This window comes from Oreochromis niloticus, linkage group LG6 (assembly GCF_001858045.2).
Source record: "Oreochromis niloticus isolate F11D_XX linkage group LG6, O_niloticus_UMD_NMBU, whole genome shotgun sequence".
Classification (NCBI taxonomy): Eukaryota; Metazoa; Chordata; class Actinopteri; order Cichliformes; family Cichlidae; genus Oreochromis; species Oreochromis niloticus.
This window is the reverse complement of record NC_031971.2, coordinates 29,287,971-29,309,048: the sequence shown is the minus strand read 5'-3', so window position 1 is coordinate 29,309,048 and position 21,078 is coordinate 29,287,971. Positions and strand designations below refer to the sequence as shown.

The window sequence follows — 21,078 nt, the reverse complement described above, 5'->3', positions numbered from 1 at the left end:
TGGAAGCAGCTGGCAAAAACAGGAGAACCTAATCAAGGCCAACACAGAAGACAAACAGCTACAACTCCAACACTTAGACAAGACCCTAACACATTCAAATGACATAGAATGATACAAAAAGGAAGGCTATGAAAGTAACACAAATGATAATACAAAATAAACCCTAAGAGTATACTAAAGAAACATAAGCAAGAAATGGACCAAAGAACAAGCAGGTTCTTTCTACTTTTTACAAACTTGTGTTTCTCAAGGACATAAGTTAACTAAAGAACTCAAGTCAAATATAAGAACCCAGAAGAAACCAGACTTCAAAGAATAAACAACAAGTCCAAGAAAACTATAAAATCTGGTCCTATGACCATAAGAAAAAATATGACATCACAGACCAAAACAGCTCACTAAGGTAAAATATGACTCTAATGAATGAATGAACTCAATGTTATAAAAGAGGAAAATGTCAAAAGAGAAATTTAATGGCATCTTTAATATTCAATAAAAAAAAATGTAAAATATAAATATGTTACAATAGGAGCTGAAATATAAAATGAATGCAGGTATTATTGTAAGAGATGGTAAATATTTTTGTATGTGTTGTGATGTCAGAGAAAATGTTCAGCTGCATATTCAGTAAGTGGTGCATAGGGCAGTCTGGATCCATTAAATAGCTACAGCCATTCACCACAGACACATTAGAGCGACTGTTGCGTCAGTTAATGGAGGAATGCACATATTGTTGATTCAAATCACAGATTCCTTTCACAGATTGAAACAGAAAGGATGAGTAATATGAGTGCATTCCAACAGCAGTTCAGTCCTGAAGCCACAAAAATGTTACTTCACAGTCACATATCCAGGTTTACACAACTTTCCCAACTAGTGTAATCCACATTTCTTCCTACAGCTCAGATTAAGGTCGCTGTCTCCTGAAAAGTTTTGAAGCCAGTTATGGTCACATTGTGGTCCAGGAAGTGTGAGTATTGTCATGTCTCACTGCAATGCTCCATGAACTTAATCCTTTCACTGTGCTCCCATTGGTCTTAATCAGCTCACCAAGCTCACCCACAATATTGCCCATATAACACCTTAGAGTCTCCATGATGGCAGGTGGATCAGCGCCAGTGCTGAAAACCCATCATTTCCTCCAGGATTGCAGTGTAATGTGTAGAAAACTTGTGGATTCGTAAAATTTGACTTTACACCACTTGCAGAACAAAAATGACCAATTAACCTTCACAGAAATCACAATGCGCAACAAAAGTAAACTTTAGCAGGTGATAAAATAATTTTTAAAAAATCAAGGGAGCTTCTGCAAGGGCTACATCCAATTCAATTCAGTTCAGTTTTATTCATATAGCGCCACATCACAAAAACAGTTGTCTCAAGGCACTTAAAATTCTAAGGTAAAGACCCTACATTAATACAGAGAAATCCCAACTATCAGACGTACACATATGAGCAAGTATTTTGGCAACAGTAGGAAGGAAAAAACTACCTTTATAGGTAGAAACCACTAGCAGAACCAGTCTCAAGGAGGGCCAACCATCTGCCATGACCAGTTAGGAGTGAAAACCACCAAAACAGGCGAAAAAAAAAAAGTCACATACCTGAGCTGAGCTTCAGAGGTGCTGTCTTCATGCAAATTTGAAACATCTGATTAGGTCTATCTTGTGCTTTTGGACAGATAAAAATAATATGGACATCGTTCTGCAAGAATTTCAATATGAATTTCAATTCAGTGTTTCACAAAAAATATAGAATTAGTGGAGACAATTATACATCAGAATCCAGTACAACACTCAGATTTCAAATTTATTAGGAAGACACAGCTGTCAAAGTTACACTGTTAAAAACAATTATAATATTTATACTTGGTAACATAAGTCTACTGTATAATGTCACTTTAATAAATACAAAAAACTATCACTTTCAATCAGAGGTGTCAAACTGAAGGCCTGGGCCCATACTACACCACATTAACTAAATACCAGAAAATTTCCTACTGATTATAATGATTTCTTTCTTTCTTTCTTTCTTTCTTTCTTTTTTTTTTTTTTTTTTACAATGAGTCCACAATAAAAGGACATTTTCAGTGGGTTCAGTTTTGAGCTAACAGATATACATATTTAATTCTTACAGTTTAAGCCCAAACAGTCATGCTGACACATTTCTTTCATTTACCAAGCAGTATTTCGTTATCATGTTGGAAGACTGAGACGTACTTTTGGAATTGAAATTCGTTTTCTTATATTCAGGCATTTAATGTGTAATGAAACGTCTTTACACTGACAGAAAGGGGAGTTTCACTGGTGCAGCCCACTTAGCATCAAAGTGGTCTGCATGTTGCCCTCGATATAAAATGAGTTTGAGTCCTGCTTTTATTCACAGCCAAATCTCCCTGACCCTGGTCCTGCTAAAGGTCTCTTCCTGTTCAAAGGGAGTTCGTTCTTCCTACTGTGCCAATGTATTTGCTTAACATTTGATTCTCTGTAATACTATAGAGTCTTTAATATCAAGTGCTTTAAGTTGACTGTTATGTGTTGGCAGTATAAAAACTGAGTTGAGTTGAACTGAGTTGAATATTTAGGTATGATGTATTTTTTTACCTAAAAAAATTCCTAATTTTCCAGAACAAGTGAATGATTACTTTAACTCTTATAAGTTAAAAAGTTAATGCCAGGTCCTGTGCTCTGATTTTGTGCTGTTCAGTCTACTCACTAAGAAACTATGTGATGTTTAATGCACTGTGCAGGATAAATATTTATTTTACACATCTTTGAGACCTGAATATGAGTTAAAAGTTCTTGCTCACCTTCCTTATCATGTTCTCTTTTTCTTGTTCTGCTTGTGTTTCTGAAATTGACGTTCATTTACAGTATAATGATGGAAAATATGAAAATGCTTATCAGTAACAGAGGCTAAAGCACATGTTTGATGCTCTGTGTACAGAACATCTGTCTGCTTGCAGGATTATTTTGATTGCAATCCTTCTTCGAATCCTTATTTTGATCATTTGGAATAGACTTGGACTTACATTTAGAGGCTTCAGTTAAAAAAATTATTTGCATACATACATGCATTACACAACACACTGCTATAAGATAAAAGAAAAGAAAAATTAAATATTAACAGCATTCCCTTTTAATTATTTCCTGTCGCAGTTGTCAGGTTCAGGTTGTCTGTGGTTGGTAAACAAGGGAATATATAGAATTACTTTTTTGCTCATTGTGTTCAGTTTTATGTTTGGGTAGTCGAGCAAAAGAGTACAATGAATCATTTATCACTGCTGATTGACTGTCTTGGAGATAATTTGCATAGAGACTTTCAGAGTCAACATCAGCGTTCAGTCTACTGAGGCTTGCACTCAAGACGGCTACCGGTGGTCTGGCAGTCTGCTGGTCTTCAGGTCCAGTTTCATCATAAGTAAAATCCTTAAAGTTTTAAAGAGTGAAAAGAGAAAAAAAGTAGTAAAACATAAAAATGCTATTAGCATGCTAAAAGCATTGACATAAAAGTCACTGCCATCCTTATTAAACACAGCTGGTGTTATCTTGTTACTGAAGATGGCATTATAAGATTTTAGCTATCAATATTTTAATTTATGAATTAAGCTTTAAAAAGTTCAGTAATCAAGAGATCACCTCAATAGACGTTACTGGTGGAATAACAAAACTGTTAACTGAATAATACGCATGCAAACGCACACACCAGCCTGCCACCCCAACCCCCAGACATCTAAAGAACACCAGGGCGTCTAAAGAAAAGAAAAAGCAAACTAACTTACCACATGTGCATCTTCCTGTGGAGACACAATTTCTACAAACGTACAACAGGAAATGTGTCATGGACACTGTACCACATTTTGCATGCACGATGTCTGTGGTGGTGTGTGTGACCTTACCCATTTTTCTTTTAAAAGTTTGCATAAACTTCAACATGACCATCAATACTATCATCAGTGTTATGGCAATGATACCTAAAATTAAATATGGCACAATTCCTGGCCGAAAAAGAAAAAAATGAAGTTATTCAAAACAAAATCTTTATCACATTTCATAATATTAAGAATATTCTTTATCATGCTATATTTTAGAAATGTATTTCTCTGATGAAATCACATCTGAAACTACTGAAAACTGAAGAAAATGCAAACATCAAAATTTGACTCAACATGATAACGTGCACGCACAGAATACAACATGAAGAAACTTGTAAACCACTGATTTAGTTCATGTGTGTTCTTACCATCTTTTTGAATGGGTGGTGTAGTCGGTGTTATATAGGATAGGACAGATGAATTAGTAATAATATCCAAATGGCTTAAAGGCATAATGGTTCTGTTTAAAACAGCAAAGGACACAGTTGACCCAGCAGTGACTGTCTTAGCAGGTTTTTTAGGACCTGGAACCATAAAAGCAGCATACATTTATAAATAAATTAAGATTTTAAGTTCCTTCTGATTTGAACAAAAGATTTGTTTTGTTTAATTCTTGAAATAAAAGAAAGAAAAGAAACTCACCATGTACAACTTTTAGATTGACCTCTATAAGTGGATCATAGCCACGTCTCTCAACTCCACAGTAATATTTTTTTGAGTCTGCCAATTCAAGATTATTGAAAGTCACTAATAAATCATTCCCTTTGTTATTTAGGATTACTCTGTTTCCAAATTCAGTCTTTCCAGGTGCAGCAGTGATGATTATGTGTTTTGTTTTTGAGCATGGACTTTTACAAAGGTACTTCTTATTAGTGTTCACACTGAACCAAGTGTTCCAGTCTGAACATGTGAATGACACATCTCCCCCAATTTCACCTTGTACATTGAGTGTCATCATCTCCACAATATTGAGAGCTACAAGGAGAAATAATAATAATAAAAAAGTTTTCAGTGAATGCATACCTTCAAATATTACCATTTCTATCAATAGTGATATGAATTTTATTTTAATATATGCAAACATTACTTGACAGCTACCACGTTTATGCACCTGCTTATTGTCTAGGTGCAAATACTAAAAAAAAGCAAAAAAAAGTCAACTTACCAGAAAAAATAAAAGCACATCCACTGATTTTTACCATATTTACAATGAAATGATAAAAATGATCAGTGACATAAAGTGTGTGGCAGTATTGACAGATAGCTCCACTGTTGATAATTTCCACTTCCCCTTCCCTTTCCTGTAACTCTTTTATGAGCTAGACGCTCCTCCCTTTTGCAAACACACACAGACACACAGTCCATTCGCAGCTTTCTCCCAGTATGTTTTAAAGTTGAACAATGTTTTGTATTTACTGTTGTTGACTTTAGAACTTCACTATGAAAAACTAAAAAGACTGACAAAATACACATTCAGTGATAACAGCAATCAGTATTTAATCAAACAATGTGGAACACTTCACAGCTTTACCCACACGGTCGATTAAGAGTGCTATAAACTTGAAACACTTGAAGGGTTTTTTTCTTTTAACTTTTTTAACACTCATACCACTTAATGTGAATCATTGTCTCAGGATCACTTTGAATCACTGTCAGAACTAATAAATAAGGTCACATACTGTAAGAATAAGTTTCAAAAGAAAAAAATCATTATATAACAAATTATATAACCAGTTTACAGTTACTGTTATTTTTTTCAGGGTATGGCTATGATACGCTATGATTTTTTATTTGCAATCTTTAAACAGTCTACAGCACAATCACAACAATCACATAAGAAATTTATGGGCCTTTACTTCCAGCACTCACAAGCCAATGACAGTAGCAATGACACTATGTCAGGGAGGGGGACTGATCTGACCCATTATATTTCTTGAACTTCTCATCAAGCCACAAACTGTGTTTCAGAAACTCACAAGTAAAATAAATAAATAAATAAAAAATCCTGCCCTCATGCCTGAATGACTACTGGCCAGTTGCACTGACTTTGGTGGTAATGAAGGTGTTCGAAAGGCTGTTGAAGAACATCATCTCCTCCTCCATCCCAAACACCACAGATCCGCTCCAGTTCGCCTACCGACCCAGCAGATCCACTGAGGACGCCATCGCCCATGGCCTGCACACCACTCTCAGCCACGTGGACAAGAAACAGGGTAACTATGTGAGATTGCTGTTTGTTGATTACAGCTCAGCGTTTAACACAATAGTGCCCAGTAGACTGTTCACAAAGCTGAGAGATGTAGGACTCAACAGCTGTCTATGTGGATGGCGGTTGGAGTTCCTCACTGACGGAACTCAGGTGGTGAAGGTGGGTAGGTGTGTCTCTGACAGCATCACCATCAACACGGGAGTGCCACAGGGGTGTGTACTCTCACCACTGCTCTACTCCCTCTATACTTCTGACTGTGTGGCCACCAATGGCTCCAATACCATTGTGAATTGTGATGACACAGTGGTGTTGGGCACCATCACCAACAATGATGAGGCAGCCTGCATGGATGAGGTGAAGAATCTGGTCTCGAGGTGCCAGGACAACAACCTCCAGCTGAACGTCTGCAAGACGCATAACCATTTTTGTTTTGCAGTGTACGTGACAATAAACTTCTTGAATCTTGAATTATGAATCTTGAATCTTGAACATTCCACTCACACAATGTACATTTTCAGATTCCCAATTTAAAATTTCCAGATTATTTAATTTTATTTAATTTACTTAATGTATATAATTCACTTACCTACCACACACAATGTCCTCTTTTGTATATAATTCACTTACTGTATACAATGTTCTCTTTTTGCACAGTCGATGAGCGTTTCAGGACACATTTCACTGCGTGTTAACTATGCATGTGACAAATAAAGAATCTTGAATCATCTACATCAGAATTTTTTACAAAGATGAATTCTGTATTTTCTTACCTTTTAGATGACTATCCCCTCCAATCTAATGAACATGGACAAATATTTATTCTCATAAAATAAACATCTTTAAAAAATCTTGGTGGACTGATTTGAACATGATACAAACACATCCTCTGGATACCATGCATTGTATAGGTCATCAGGAAATTTCAACGTTGTAATATATGTGTATCATCATTCCTAATCAAGAGTGCACAGTTATTTCACTATGTAGTATTCTCATTGAAAGGAGGCAGGTTTCTGAAAACATGTCATTTTGTTTTTTATAACAACAAAAAATTTCCATAAGTCTCACTGAATAGTCAAACTAAGTACAAAATCACTGTGCCAGTCATGTAAATCGAATTATTTTGAGACATCATCAGCTCTTGCATTCATAAGCAGATAATTCCTTTTTTTCCAATTAATCACATAATTGTAGTATTTTTGCATGCCCTCTAACATCAAAAAACAAGCTTAATCAAACATGAAAATAGGCAGAATTGTAACAGAGTTGTTGATGCCTGTCATTACAAAGAACACTGTGTATTGTTTTTTTGGAAGCTCAATTTGTGTTTTTAGACAACAAAGAAACATAAATAGCTCTTTGTGGTGTGTCCTGGGAGCCATAAAATCTTATTTACATTTCTGAGAATACACAGGGACATTTTTTTCTTTAAGTTGATCTTTTACATTAGTCAGCTGGGACTGTCATTTAAGAACGTCAGAATGCTATGGCGATTTACTATATTTGGAAAGGATAACAAAAGCTGATTAAAGCCGCCATGATTGAAGGCAACCTTCACTTCACTGATGATACCTGTGGGTTAAGGAATGACCAAAAATATGTTCCCTATTCATGTAAACATAGGACCTTTATCTAACCTGTGTCATCCTCTTCTTTCCATTTCATGTCCACTGTCCTCTTTTCTTCTCTCATATGTAGTGACCATAGTGGCCAACCATTCTCCTATTATAAGTAATGTGTCTTAATGTACAAGGAGGAAATGAGAGTATTATCTTGCACCTCTGTTGGCAGTGCTTGTCATTCAAGCACACACATTTATCACACACCGGCAGTACTAGGCCTCTTCTTTGTGCATATGTACAACTTGGGTCATCAATAAGTAGAGATTTGTTGGAGCACCTCAATAAATGCTGTCACTTGAGTACATGGCGAGTCATCTACTGTCTGTTTTGTAATGCAGCGTTCAGTTCAAATTTAGACACAGAAGTGGGCAGGCAAATGAATAAAACTTTTTTAATAAAACTTACACTGTGGTGAAAATAAAGGTAGGCAAACAAAGATTAGCTGGAGATCCAGAAAAAGTAGGTAAGTCCAAGCAATAATCAAGCAAAAAGGGAAACAAAAACAGAGTAGAGAAAACACAGAAGTGAGACGATACAGCCAGGGAACATGGGCAGGTAAACACAAGCTGACAAAGAAGGGAAAAAAACAAAAGGCTAAAAAGTAATGAGTGTTGGGAAAAAGAATAATGAGCCTGTTATGTCTCAAACTCTAACACAGAGCGCAGAGGACAGAAGGAGTGCAAAAAAAATATGACATCAAGACACAGTAGAGACTCTCTGCATTGTTTTTTATTACATGCCTATTTTGATGGATGCACCTTCCAGTGTGGCCTTCCAAGATTGACTTGCCAAATGGAAAATCTGCCTGGATTTAGCAGTTTGTGGACCCCATATAAACACCACATTTGGCTCATTCTCTCTTTTTTTTTGAGAAACTGTATCTGAATTTTCTGCCACCACTTTAGGGAATTAGGAATGGGTGGTATAAACAACTCGGAAACCACATTAACAAATAATAAAAATTACTATATTGCGCAAATCTTGACAGAATTATACAAGACACTCTACTGAACACTATGTCTTGCTCACAGCACTGTCTGGGAAAGAGGTGACATCCAAATAACAAAAAATGATTAACAAAAAACAAAATAATATAGGAGGAGAGCACTCTTAATAAGAAAAAGGCTTCTTTAATTGTTAATTTCACTTTTTATGTTTTGTTGCTTAGGCAAGCAAGTACATTCTGACATATTAATGGATCATTATGGCTTATTTGTCCACTGAGCTCGTTAAGAGATTAATTGAGACACAATTGTGTTTCAAAGATAGGTGACATTCATGGTGGGGAAATAAGTTCATAGAAATATCCTCATCCATCAAAAAAGGTAAGCCATTTACTAGTTTAGGATATTTTTTAATATGCTTCACACTATATTGCAACTATAAAATTAATAATGCTAAATCTCTGAACATTTTAGTTCTGATTTACTATTGTATGCAGCACAATGTAATGCAAATTGCACTCAAAATGCAGGTGAAAAAAAGCATGTTTTATGTCGCAGCTGTTGTGGTTGTTGCTAGGAGTGTCTGTTCAATTGGAACAGCAGAGAAATATGTTATCAGAACAAGTCCACAAGTGGCTCAAAGCTGCATGTGCACAGCTAAAACTTTCATTGTTCGTGTTTAGAGCTGAGTCTCATGCATTATTGCGCCTCAATAATACTGATATTGTGGTGAAATGGAAGAGAAGGTATTAGACCCGATTCCTTTTCCCCATGACAAAACAGAGAAAACCGACTCGTAGTGTGTTAAAACAGTTATATTTCTTTATTTAATCATCTTCCGGAAGAGAGAGAGACCTGCACAGCTCAGACGCCAGTTGCAAGAGCTCTCTAACATTAGAATCATAAGCTGTGTCTTATATGGTGTTATTTCAGTACTTTACACGTCACACAGGCTTGAACATTGTTTATATGGAGAGTTCCTCTTTTTTGTGTCTATACCTATTAATATGCCTTGTGCACTGAAACTTCCTGTTTTTCAGTCTGGCCGAGCTCTTATTTGTGAGTCAAAGGTGGCCTTGCTCTACAAGCCTTCATTATTAAAGTACATAAAACAAGATAATGAGCAGATACACATTAAAAATATTTCTTTTATTCCTAACAAAGGTAAATAAACTGAAAGAAATTTAAAGTGAGTTTTGGAAGGAGGAGCAAAATTCCAATACAAGATGCAGAAAGATGTCTTTTCTCAGGAGTGCATATGCACAGAGTGATTATTTTAAAACTTTTTTCTGGTATTGGATCTTTTATACACAAAATGAAAATGTTTTATATTGTTATAATATGAAATATCATCTTTAATAAAAACCTACAGCTTCAAACAGTCTGCTGAAAAATAAATAAATAAAAATAAAGAGTTATGCATGCATTTATGAGCATGACAAAATAACAGTAACTTCATTAGGGATGAATCAGGAAAAATCATACCAGTAATCAAAACCAGTAATCAAATTTAAGCTTCACTAGCCTAGCATTAGCTCACTGGCGTTTTAAATGCACGAACACGGCTCTGCACTTTTATTAATTATAAGAAAACAAACAGTGTAACTTGACTCACAGTCGAGTGGATTCAGTGAGGGCACAATGCTGAATCAGTTGGGCGAGTTATTTTATACTGTCAAGCGGTATTGTGTCAGTAATTAGTCAACTTCTGACAGAGCACATCAACTACACGAACAGCAGCAGCGATGAAGCAGGGGAGATGCAGCAGATCGCTCCAGAACTTATGAAAAGTTCACTCCCGCCACAATAACCAGATTGCTGGAAATGGGGTCTGATTTCAGCTTGTTTACATGATTCTCCTTCAGCTGCCTGCTATTGATCTGAATTATCACATTTTTTCACTATATTTTACATTATATTCTAAACATTTGCAAAACTCAAAACCCTGGCTCACCAGGTACCATGACAAAAAATTATACACAAAAACATTGTCATTTTTGAGATTGTAACCTCACACTAATTAGAGCCAGGGCCTTTTTCATAAGTGCCCTTCAAAACAAAGTATAATGCAAGATAATAGACTTCACTCCCACAAGTTGTCATTGTATTTTGCATCACTATAAGGTTCTATAATAAGAAGGTTAAGGTATAATAAGGTTCTGAATGACTTGTCTTTATGGGACCACAACACAATTTTAAATGGTTCTATCTGTACATTTTTTTAAAATAGGCTAGAGCACATAACATCCTTCCATTACTGTCAAGAAGCCTAAGGGTCATGTGACCCACAGGCCTCACTGATAAATGACAATTGAATGTGCTGGTCAGGGTTGCTCTGCCCCAAAGCATCCATGTGGTTACATGTGTGTGTGAACAAGTTTTTTCATGGTTTTTGAAAGACACAAAAAGAAATGTTTGGAAGGTGAGTTTACCTCTACAGCTTAACAGAAAAATTAGTATACTCAGGGGTTAAAGTGACATTTGGCAGGTGGCAGAATCCTAAGATCTGTTTTAGTAGCTCAGAAAGGTGAAAACAATCACAACTCACATTCATTTCTATTGTAAGCTTCAGTATCTTTTCTTAGTGTACAGGCTGTGATGAGCTGACCTGCTTCTGCTCTGAGGTTTACTGCTTGTTGTGGAGTCACACAACTGAACTCAACAAGATGTAAGCAGAGGTTTCAAGAGCAATCTTGGCTGATTTCCATCCCCTGCTCTAACAGTATACCGTTTATACCATGGATGTGAAACGCATTTTACATCATGGACCACGTACATGCCACTTTGATCTTTGGTGGGTGGGACCAGTGAAACTGCCATTTCTGTCAGTGTAAAGTAGTTTAGGTGCACAATTAATCTCTGAGATGTCTCGGTACAAGCTGATCGAAACATTGCATTTAAAACTACCTGTTTAAAAAAACTTTACTGCCATTATAGTTGCCCTTCTTTAGTATTACTGCCTATACGAAGTGAAAAGACTGAAAAAAGACACTGAAACAAACCGTGCACGTTTCTCCTCTTATTTGCTAAAAATAGTTCTTTAATTTTACTATGAAAAATTCAACATGGAAGTCAACATGCCTTTGCCTCAAGTTTGATAACTAAAGTATCCACCCTGTATTATAGTAAAAACTGTGATGATTCATTCTGAATCTTTTTTTTTTGCACGACAATGCAAACTGAGATGTGCAAATGTGAAAATGATTGAATAGGTTTGGCCAGCAGCATAGTCCATTGAAGGGGAATATGTGTGATATTATAATTGGGGGCTTGGCTTCCGTAAATGTTTGATCCTAAAATCACCCCTGCTTGAGCATTTAGTTGTGTTAACATCATACCCAAGGGGAAAAGACATCAGCAGTGATCTTAAAGAAGTAATTGTTCCTTCCCATCGATCTGGGAAAGGTTATAAGGCCATTTTCGAACAACTGTACATTCTACAATGAGAAAGATCATTCACAAATGGAAAACTTTCAAGTGAGTTTCCAATCTTCCCATTAGTAGACATCCGAGCAAATCCAAACATTGGATACGAGCACAAACACCTCATACCACCTGTCAAGCACAGTGGAGGAGGGGTTGATGATTTGGGTGTTTTATAGCCACAGGATCTGGATAGCTCACTGAGTCAACCATGAACTCGTCTTTTTTTTGGAGTAAAATCTAACACAATTTGATTGAAACTATACCCTTTATCCTTTGAAAGCCTACTAGGAGTAACCCTTGAAGCTCTTTTCTGAACCAAGCAGTTTCTTCAGGCATGCTTACATAACAAAATAACTAGGTGTGCATTAAAAGTTAGTGTGGGTGGTCATTGCCTGTGCAGTTACCCCTGGAAAAACCCGGAAAGTATGCTAATGGTCATCAAACCAAATCTTTATTGATAAACACGGGAGGTCAAAATGTGTAATCAAGGGTACAAGGGGACGATGTCAGTTGTGATCTTTATGGGAGAAAGGGTTAACCTTGACTGAACCTAGGTCATGCAACAGGACAATAATCCCAAGCACAACAGCAAATTTACAGCAGAAGAGCTGACAACAAAAAGCATCAAGGTGTCACAACTGCCCAGTCAAAGTCCATCTGAAATAATGCAATGATAGTCATTTAGTTTTATTCATGTTCAATTAATAATATAGCAAAAAAACCCCAAAAAACTATTTTCTTTGGAATGACGTGGCAAAGTGATGGTGTCCTTAACAGACAGTTATATTCTCAGCTTATCTTTGGTAACAGTTCTGGCCATGTTCGCATTCTAGTGCAAGACCAACCTTTCTGCTTTATGTATTGTTAAAGTGAGTTGGCAGACTGTAATTGAGGGGTACAGCTGGCAGCGATCTTTCAAATTGTTCTCCTGTGGAAACCAAGTTCTTCAGGTAAAAGGTAGCAGGTAGGATAGAGCAGGGTTAAATATGGTATAGCTTTTCCAAGATAAAAAGTCCCAGAAGATAGTTGTGTTCTAGTCTGACCAAGTGCTTCTCGATGTTCTATATACCTTAAAAAAAAAACATTGTTTGGAACATAAAAAAGTGATGGTTACATGCTAATTACAACACCAGTTCAAGAGATTCTTTTTAAAAACAATATTATTTTATTTTGTATTTTATTGGTATTGTTATATACATGGCATAATTTGTGCTTTTTTATTATCAAGAATAAACCATAGGGGAACACATCAGAAAATTAAACTTTAAATGATTGAATTATTCATTGTTCAGCTGGATATACTGAGAGTTCTACAAAACCAGGAGGGAAGGGGCAGAAAGGGACAGAAAGGGAAAACAAACTAGATAGGTAGATTGATAAAATAGATAGTTCAGAGACACTTGCAGATGGTCCACTGAGGGTAGTGTGAATGTTCAGACTGTGATGTGCTTTTACCAACAGTAGCAAAGGCACCTGTGTATCGCTTTGTTTAAAAAAGAAAGTAAGCCGCAGGGCCTCATTCTCGTTGAGTCCATACACATATAAACCAAATCCATCCATCACTTCTTCCAGGGGGATTTCTTCCACACAAATTTGCTGATTTGAAATTTTTTTCCCCAGCCATTACAGAATTTGGGCGCCAGGTTAACCAGCTCATGGCCATTCACACTGATCCCCCTTCTGGGAGTGACTGAATAATATAAAAAACAAAAATACACCCCAAAATAGTATTTCCCAAGATTTCCATATTTTCTCGCCCAGATTTAGAGATATTTTGAAAGGGAGAATACTATGACTATAGAGGGACATTTCCAACTTAGACTGGAGAAAGAATAACGGATAGGATGTGGAAACAACATTAATGTATGCCACTTGATGAATGATTGGTAAGAGACAAAAATATAAGATAAGCAGGTGAGATGCTTCTTAACTGGGAAGATAAACAATGAATAGTGAGTGGTAGGTATACTGCAGTAAAATACAGAAAGGACAAAATGGACTGAGCACAACGAGTGAAAATGTCTCTTGGTGGCTGAGAAGGAAGAGCACAAACCTGGCATGAAGAGCAGAAAGGTCATGCAAAAAAGATGTAAAGACAGTATGACAGACAAGACAGCCTGGATGAAGACGTATAATACCCCATAAGAGGACTAAAATTGGTCTGGCTTTCAGCTGACTGCTGCCTCTGCCTGACGTTGGAAGTTTGGCCCTATACCAGAAAGTGGTCTGTCTGCTACAGCACCTACCTGAGTATGATCTAAGACTGATATCTCATTTTCTCCTCCCTTTTCATGTTCCATTTGCTGTCTGTAGCTAACCATCATATGTCCACATAGAATAACTTGTGAGAAACAAAAGACGTGGAGACAAAGGTGGAGGGAGAAGTCGAAGCAGTCTGTATGTGGCATTCATTTTTTTAATTTTTAAACTACACTGCTGGAAGAAATAGATAGGCCTTTTCCTTACCTGAACAGTGCTAGTAGATGCATAGACAGAACAAATAACTAGAGCATGGAGAGGGGCACATTAGCAAAATATGAAATGATAAAGGAATACAAAAACATTGATTGGGAAAAAAGTGAAGAAGTAAAAGATTTCATCAGAAAAAACTAAAAGAAAGTAAAAATAGATATGAAGAATGTAAAAAAAATACTAGGAAAAGAAGCTGGTGATTGCAATGGTTGAATCACAATAATTTGCATTAGTTATCATATGAAAAGTGGGGATAGAGAACATTTTTGCTATCAGGTGCAGATTAATGCAGAAGAGTCACATGTCAATGTTTGAGTGAAGGGCTGGAGAAGAAATAGAGGGAGAAGGCCTTTCTGGTATAGATTGGTCCGTTAGCTAGCCTTAGCTTCCCTAGAGACAAAACTATATTTTGATTTTCTTGTTAGCTACCCACTGGGGTAAACAAATGTCATCACTGATGTCTGTTAGCCCACTGATAACCAAGTTTTCATGTCCATGTCACTGCCAAGTATGTGTTCCTTCATCATATTATAGCAACAAGTTAATGTTTTGTCAGGACATGTCGGCTATTTTCTGAACACACAAAGGTTGCTGTTCATAAAACCCCCCCAAAGTCTTTGCGACCTTCAGCAATCATCATGGCAGCAATTAAACAATGGGAAAGACACTCAACAACAGCCCCAGACTGAGACTGCTCACATATGTCCAAGAGTGGTCTAAGCATGAAACCCATCAGTTGACCTTGTTGGCTTGTGTCCCACAAAGTTATCCATGCTCTGGACTGGCATTGGCTACCCACCAACACATTAATTCAACCAGTGAGCTGGTATTAGCTTTGCTCAAGCTCTAGTCTCTGTTGATTCAGTCCTTTAGTTGGCATTAGCTTAACACCGAGCTACAGTCCATGTTGATTTGGCCTGTTAGCAACCATTAGCTTCCTGCCAAGCTGTAATCCATATTATTTGATTGGTGAACAGACATGAAATTTTCGCCTTGTTACAGTTCATGCTGATTCAGTCTGTTAGCTGGCAAAAGCTTCCCATCAAGCCATAAATCCATGGTGATTCAGTCTGCTGGCTAGCATTAGCTTCAAACTCAATCGTCCATATGTCCCGTGTGTATTTCGACCTCCCGCTTTCAGCTCCAGAGACAAAAGTTACTGGTGGTTTGGCAAGTAGAGCCTTTCTCAGCAGGGGACAGGTAGAGCTTGCCGTTAGCGCAGGCACAAAGCTCGTACACAGTCTGTTTGGTGTAGGTGGTACCTGCAGGCGCTCCCTCCAGGGGATCCACAGCACTACCAAGGGGAATGTTGCCCAGTCTGATAGTGTTGGCATCTAGAAAGATCTGTAAACATAAAAGAAAGATGATGTAGAAAACACTGATTTAACATGCATAAAACATGGAAACAAAAGTTACAAAGAATCCAGCTGTAGGGGGCAAAGCTCTTAGGGATGGTCTTGGTGCTGAAAGTAATGCACAAAGAAAGAGAATTTATAAAAAGGGAAAAAGAAAAAAAAGGAAACCGAGGAATGCTTGGTGCATCGAAAGAGAGGTCACATTGCTGAAGGCAATGACTACTTCTTGCTGTTGACTAGGGTTGTCATCATGAAAGATCTATGCAGACAGAAAAGGAATTTCTATTTAGAACAGGTCTCTTTTGATGAAGAGGTAGGGTGGAAGTGAATGAGGCAGAGAGCAAGATAGATTATGAGAAATGGAAGGAAATCAGTGGGAGAAGAGAGAGGCGAAGTAAAAGCATGCAACAGAAAAAAAAACACACTCGAAACAGCTCTTTTTTACCAAGAGATTTGATATTGTATCACACTTTTCACAAATCAGACTTAAAAGAATAAGACTGTCTAAGATAGATCATTTAAGCGCCACATTTAATAAAAAAAAAATGATTACAAACTGTTGAATCTGAATTCTATAGTTTCTTTTAAAAACATATGCTTATTTGAAATTTAACAGATTTCTTAAAGGGTCGAAAGGCCAACAAATTTTTCTTGCACAACTTCATCTACTTCCAAGGTGCATGGAGAAGACAAAGGTGTGATGATGTGAAGACTCCAGAGACACTTAAAGTATTAGGGAAAAACTTTATTGGGTGACCAACGCATTTCTCCTTGTGGCCTTCAACAAGTTCATTACAAAATATCAAACAGTTTGTGTTTAAACAAAAAACACAAGGAACAGAAGAAATCTAAGTGGACCAATCACACATTCGCAAATAAACAAGCTGACCAATTAGCATTTAAAAAGGTGGTACTGGCTGATTGGTTAAGCCAGAGCCCAAATAGGCTCTGGACTGAACCACTACAGATTGAAAGGGGAAAAAAATTCCCCTGAAAGTAGTTCATGCTCCAAATTACACAGAAAAATGCAAACAAGTTAAAATAAAAATAAAGTAAAAACAGGGTCAAAAGGCCAGCAAAGTTCCATGTATCGTGTTTCTAAAAGAGAAAAATTTGATTATTAGATTACTTGGCTAGGTCAGTGACATTATTGAATTAAAAAAAAAGCATCCAACAAATGCTAAGACTTACAGGTAAAGTTAGATAGAAGATAGAAGAAGATAGATAAGAATAAAATATTCACATCTGAACATGAGATCACACAGCTAAAAAGAAAAGCACGATTGTTTCTAAAAAACTATCAGTTTTTTCCTTTGCTCTGTCTATCCCCCAAGCCTTATTTTCTCCTGTCTTCATAAGATACAAGGTGAGTTTTAAACAATAATTATTAGATAATCTTGGCTTCTATTGACTGCTTCACTTGCTTATTTATTTACTCTGTAATGTTCAAGGAAGCTCTGCTTGTTATTTCTCGCTCTCTCACACATACCCACAGGCTGGACGGTAATCTCAGCAGACATCTGCATCCCCGTTATTTGTCTACTTCATTTTAGAAATGAGGACAGGGGAAGTGAAAACGTGTGAAGAAAATAGCCATGAGTGCAAAAGAAAGGAAGAAGAGATGGAAAGGAGGGTCAGATAAAAGAGTGAGAGACAAAATGTCATATCAGAAGTGGTTTGAAGAAGATAGGCGACACAGAAGGAGGGAAATAGATGAATGTAGGAAAAAGAGGAAGAGAGGAATGAGGGATTAAGATACGCCAACAGTGAGGAACCAATTAGTATAACTAATGATTTCACTTTAGCTGACGGGGCACATCTTGAGCTGTATAAACAACATCCGTACATACAGTGTATACACACACATACACACACACACACACGCTCACAATCAATCTCTCTGTGTGATGGAGCAGAGCAGAGGTGCTGCTTATGTTTCCTTTGAGTATCTGTTTAGATAAAAGCAGTACATGTATTAACATGAAGACAAATCTGCAGAACTTTTGAAATGATTGATTTCTTTGATACTTAAGAGACTCAAATTCCTATAAATAAATAAAAACTGGAATTTCATAATCTCAACATTAATTAATTAATCATAAAAATAAAACGTAGCCTGATCTCTATCAACATTACACACAAGAGACAAAATAAAATGAATAAAAACATACTCTAAAATGGTTTATAGTACTACCTTTACCTACACTTGCTGCAGTAGACTCATAAAGTCATAATCTAATCAATTCTGCATCACTCAACAATGTATATTTTACTGAAATCACCTAACATCCTTTATGAGAAATGAATCCTGATCAATGTTTTCATAGTCAGATTACAGTAAATGCTATTCCTAGTGCGCTCCCTCATGTCTTAATAGGCTTCAGCATCACTTAATAATTTCATTTTATTTAAAAGAAGTTCTTTCTCTTTATTCTTATTTTCAGTAACTCTGCAGTCAAGAGCCTACCAAGTTGTAGAGTGGGGAGTGATCGGTTCTGTTCAGACATTTAATTTGGAAATTACAAGCGGAGAGTCAGTCTGTTCTGTTACTGTAGGGCAGTTTGACATGGGCATTGTGTTTGTGAAAAAGGGTATAATGATTCTTCTACTAACATTAAAGACAAGGCACACAACCGTAACCATGGTAACTGGTCTCACACAAAAAATGGCAACAGCTTCAAACTGCTAGCTTCCAACAAGTGTAGATAAAATGACTTTAATAGAAACTAGAAGTTACTAATATCATAGTTCTGTCTCTGTAGAAGATTTAGGGGGCAAAAAGAAATAGATGATTTTGTGTTAAATAAAATGGGCAGGGCAACCTCTTTAAAAGAGCTGTGTAGAGCTATCTCATTAGCCTGTCATGCCTATTGGTTTTAATGAGACATAGTAACAATGAAAAGGAGACACTTTAAGAGCTAGTGAAAAAACGGGTGTGTGAACTTCTTTACTTATGTATAGGACAAAAGAAAATACCGCAGTATCTCTAAATGTCAAGGTATTCCTTTAACAGGTCCCTGGTGCACACCTGTCATCTTCCCTTTGGCTTCCAACAAAAGCTGCCAGGGCTCAGTTATAGCCTTACAGGAGCAGGACTCAGTCACGGTTGGCAACATAGCCCAAATCTAATTCTAACAACCTGCTTGCCATAGCAACAGAAAGCTATATCTAAAACAAACTTGGGTATGGCAGTCGGATGTGGCGGTGACAAGAGTTGGGTGCATGCATGTTTAAGAGAGGAAATGGAAATTGGTTCTCTTCTAAACCATAGAAACATCAATGAAACAAACTAGGGCAGCAAAAAGAAAGGATGAAGTTGGAGGAAATAGAGGTGAAGAGTAGGAAATAATGGGGAGGAAAACAAGGGGAGAAGAGGATATGACACTGGAAAGACAAAAAGGCAATTAGTGGGTGACAATGGCTTACAAGGAAGGGTAGAGCGAGGAAGAGATCAATAAAAAGGAAGTGAAGGAGATGGAAATTCAAGAAAGAGAAATGTATGTACGGTGATTATGTGAAGGAATAAGGATAACAGAAGTGAGACTATGGATGGACAGACAGATGGATAGATAGAAAGGGGAGAAAGTCATTTGATGAAGCTTAAGATCGGATTAGTGATGACATTCATTCTAAATGAAAGTGTCTGTAAGTATTAGGTGGCTCGACGTTACGTGTGAGACAGTGTGTGCTTGAGACAGTAGTGTGAGGAAGGATGTGTCTGTGAATATAATATTGTTTGTGAATAGGTACGAATAAGTGCTTTTTATTCTTACTTCTATTTATATGTGTACTTACTGACATGCCTGCATTACATTAAAATGTGTGTGTTTTACACATTATTTTTATGATTACACTATTAATTTTCATGGGGTGCACTGAAGTTACTACCATGACTGCACAAAGTACACGTCGTCATGATTAAATAGCACTCCAGTTCAGATTTCACTTTTATATTCATTGTTGTTAAAAAAAATTGTATAATTATAATTAGAAGAATCAATATTCTTTCTTTTGACAAACACTACCAATTTAATTTAAATATTAAATTAAATAAAAGCGAACTGAAATAGTAAAGACTAACAGTTTGAATCCATCTCCAGTGCTTCTTGCCTTGCTTCACACATCTGTCTAGTCTCTTGCGCACACAGTTTATCTACCTTCTCTTCATCCTATCAGCAAACTCTCTCTCTTTACCATCATCATTTAGCCTATTTTTAAAGTTGTTCCTCTCACCTTTGCAGTCTTGCCTTTCCTTCTCTCTCACTGGCACCAAACATGCCTCCTTCTTCTTCTTCTTCTCTTCCTTTTGTCTTTGGCCAACAGTTGCAGCTGTTTTCTCAGCTTTGTATGTAATAGTGTGTTTATAACAGTTATGCGGTAATAACCTAGTTAAAATAGTACTCAAAGATAAAACATCATTTTGGCACACATTTGGTTTTTGTGCTACTTCTTTTGGTAAGTTACATATTCCATCTTTCAAGTTAAATGTACACAATTCTTTAAAAAAATATAGTCTCCAAAATAAATAAAAAAATTTTTTTAAATAAAATATAAATTGTGATCTTACAAGTTAATCTAAAGCTCTAAAAATGGCAATTTTGGTTTTCTGTGTGTGTCATATGCATCCCTTGCACATTTTAGCCCAAATATACAAGTCTGTGTGGGTGGCTGTTTATGTGGATACAGTATGAATGGAAATGTGTCTGCACCCATCTCTTTCCAGCAGCAGTTTAGCAAGCACATTGCTCCGGCATTGAGAAGACGGAAACATGCAGGAAGTAGCAATTATGGGGGTTCAAAACATTTTTCATGGATGATTTCCTTTGGCAAAACAAAGGAACAAAAGGGTTGAAGGCAAGTTAGCTGAAAGAGAGAAGGGGGACATGGTGGTGGTGGTGAAAGGACAAGATTTTTCTGGGATTAAAAAAGAAGGGAGGTGGAGAGAGCAAAACATCAGAGGACATACCAGAGATAGAACATCTGGAAAGAGATCAGGAGAAAGAAAAAGAGCTCTCTGTATGCAGTGGAGTTGTTTCAAAGGAGAAAAAACACCTTTTTAGGTGTATTTAAGATGAAACCAGATGCAGGAGGAAGAATAGTTAAGGACAAGAACGAGGGTGCAAAATTGCATCTGCAGAGGTAAAGCACATAAGGGTAAAAAAGCCAGAAAAAAGGT

General features: G+C 36.8%; 2 protein-coding genes across 3 annotated transcripts in view; both read right to left on the bottom strand.

Annotated features, from left to right (window-relative positions):
• Nucleotides 1-596: 596 nt before the first annotated feature.
• LOC109202585 (CMRF35-like molecule 3) lies at nt 597-5,193 on the bottom strand. The gene is made up of 6 exons (XM_019360351.2): nt 5,040-5,193; nt 4,517-4,849; nt 4,243-4,398; nt 3,899-3,997; nt 3,782-3,813; nt 597-3,428 (listed from the first exon to the last, which is right to left on the bottom strand). Exons 1-6 carry the CDS (start codon nt 5,074-5,076, stop codon nt 3,168-3,170), a joined length of 918 nt encoding a protein of 305 aa, XP_019215896.1. The 5' UTR covers nt 5,077-5,193; the 3' UTR covers nt 597-3,167.
• A 7,334-nt stretch (nt 5,194-12,527) lies between these two features.
• Nucleotides 12,528-21,078, bottom strand: part of LOC100704890 (zeta-sarcoglycan) — a 325,170-nt gene continuing 316,619 nt past the window's right edge. Inside the window, exon 8 of one of the 2 annotated variants that reach the window (XM_005454752.4) lies at nt 12,528-15,891. In XM_005454752.4, the coding sequence (XP_005454809.1) occupies nt 15,685-15,891 (207 nt within the window). In that variant the 3' untranslated portion in view covers nt 12,528-15,684. The remainder of the gene's footprint in view (nt 15,892-21,078) is intronic. The other variant, XM_005454753.4, reaches the window with a different exon arrangement.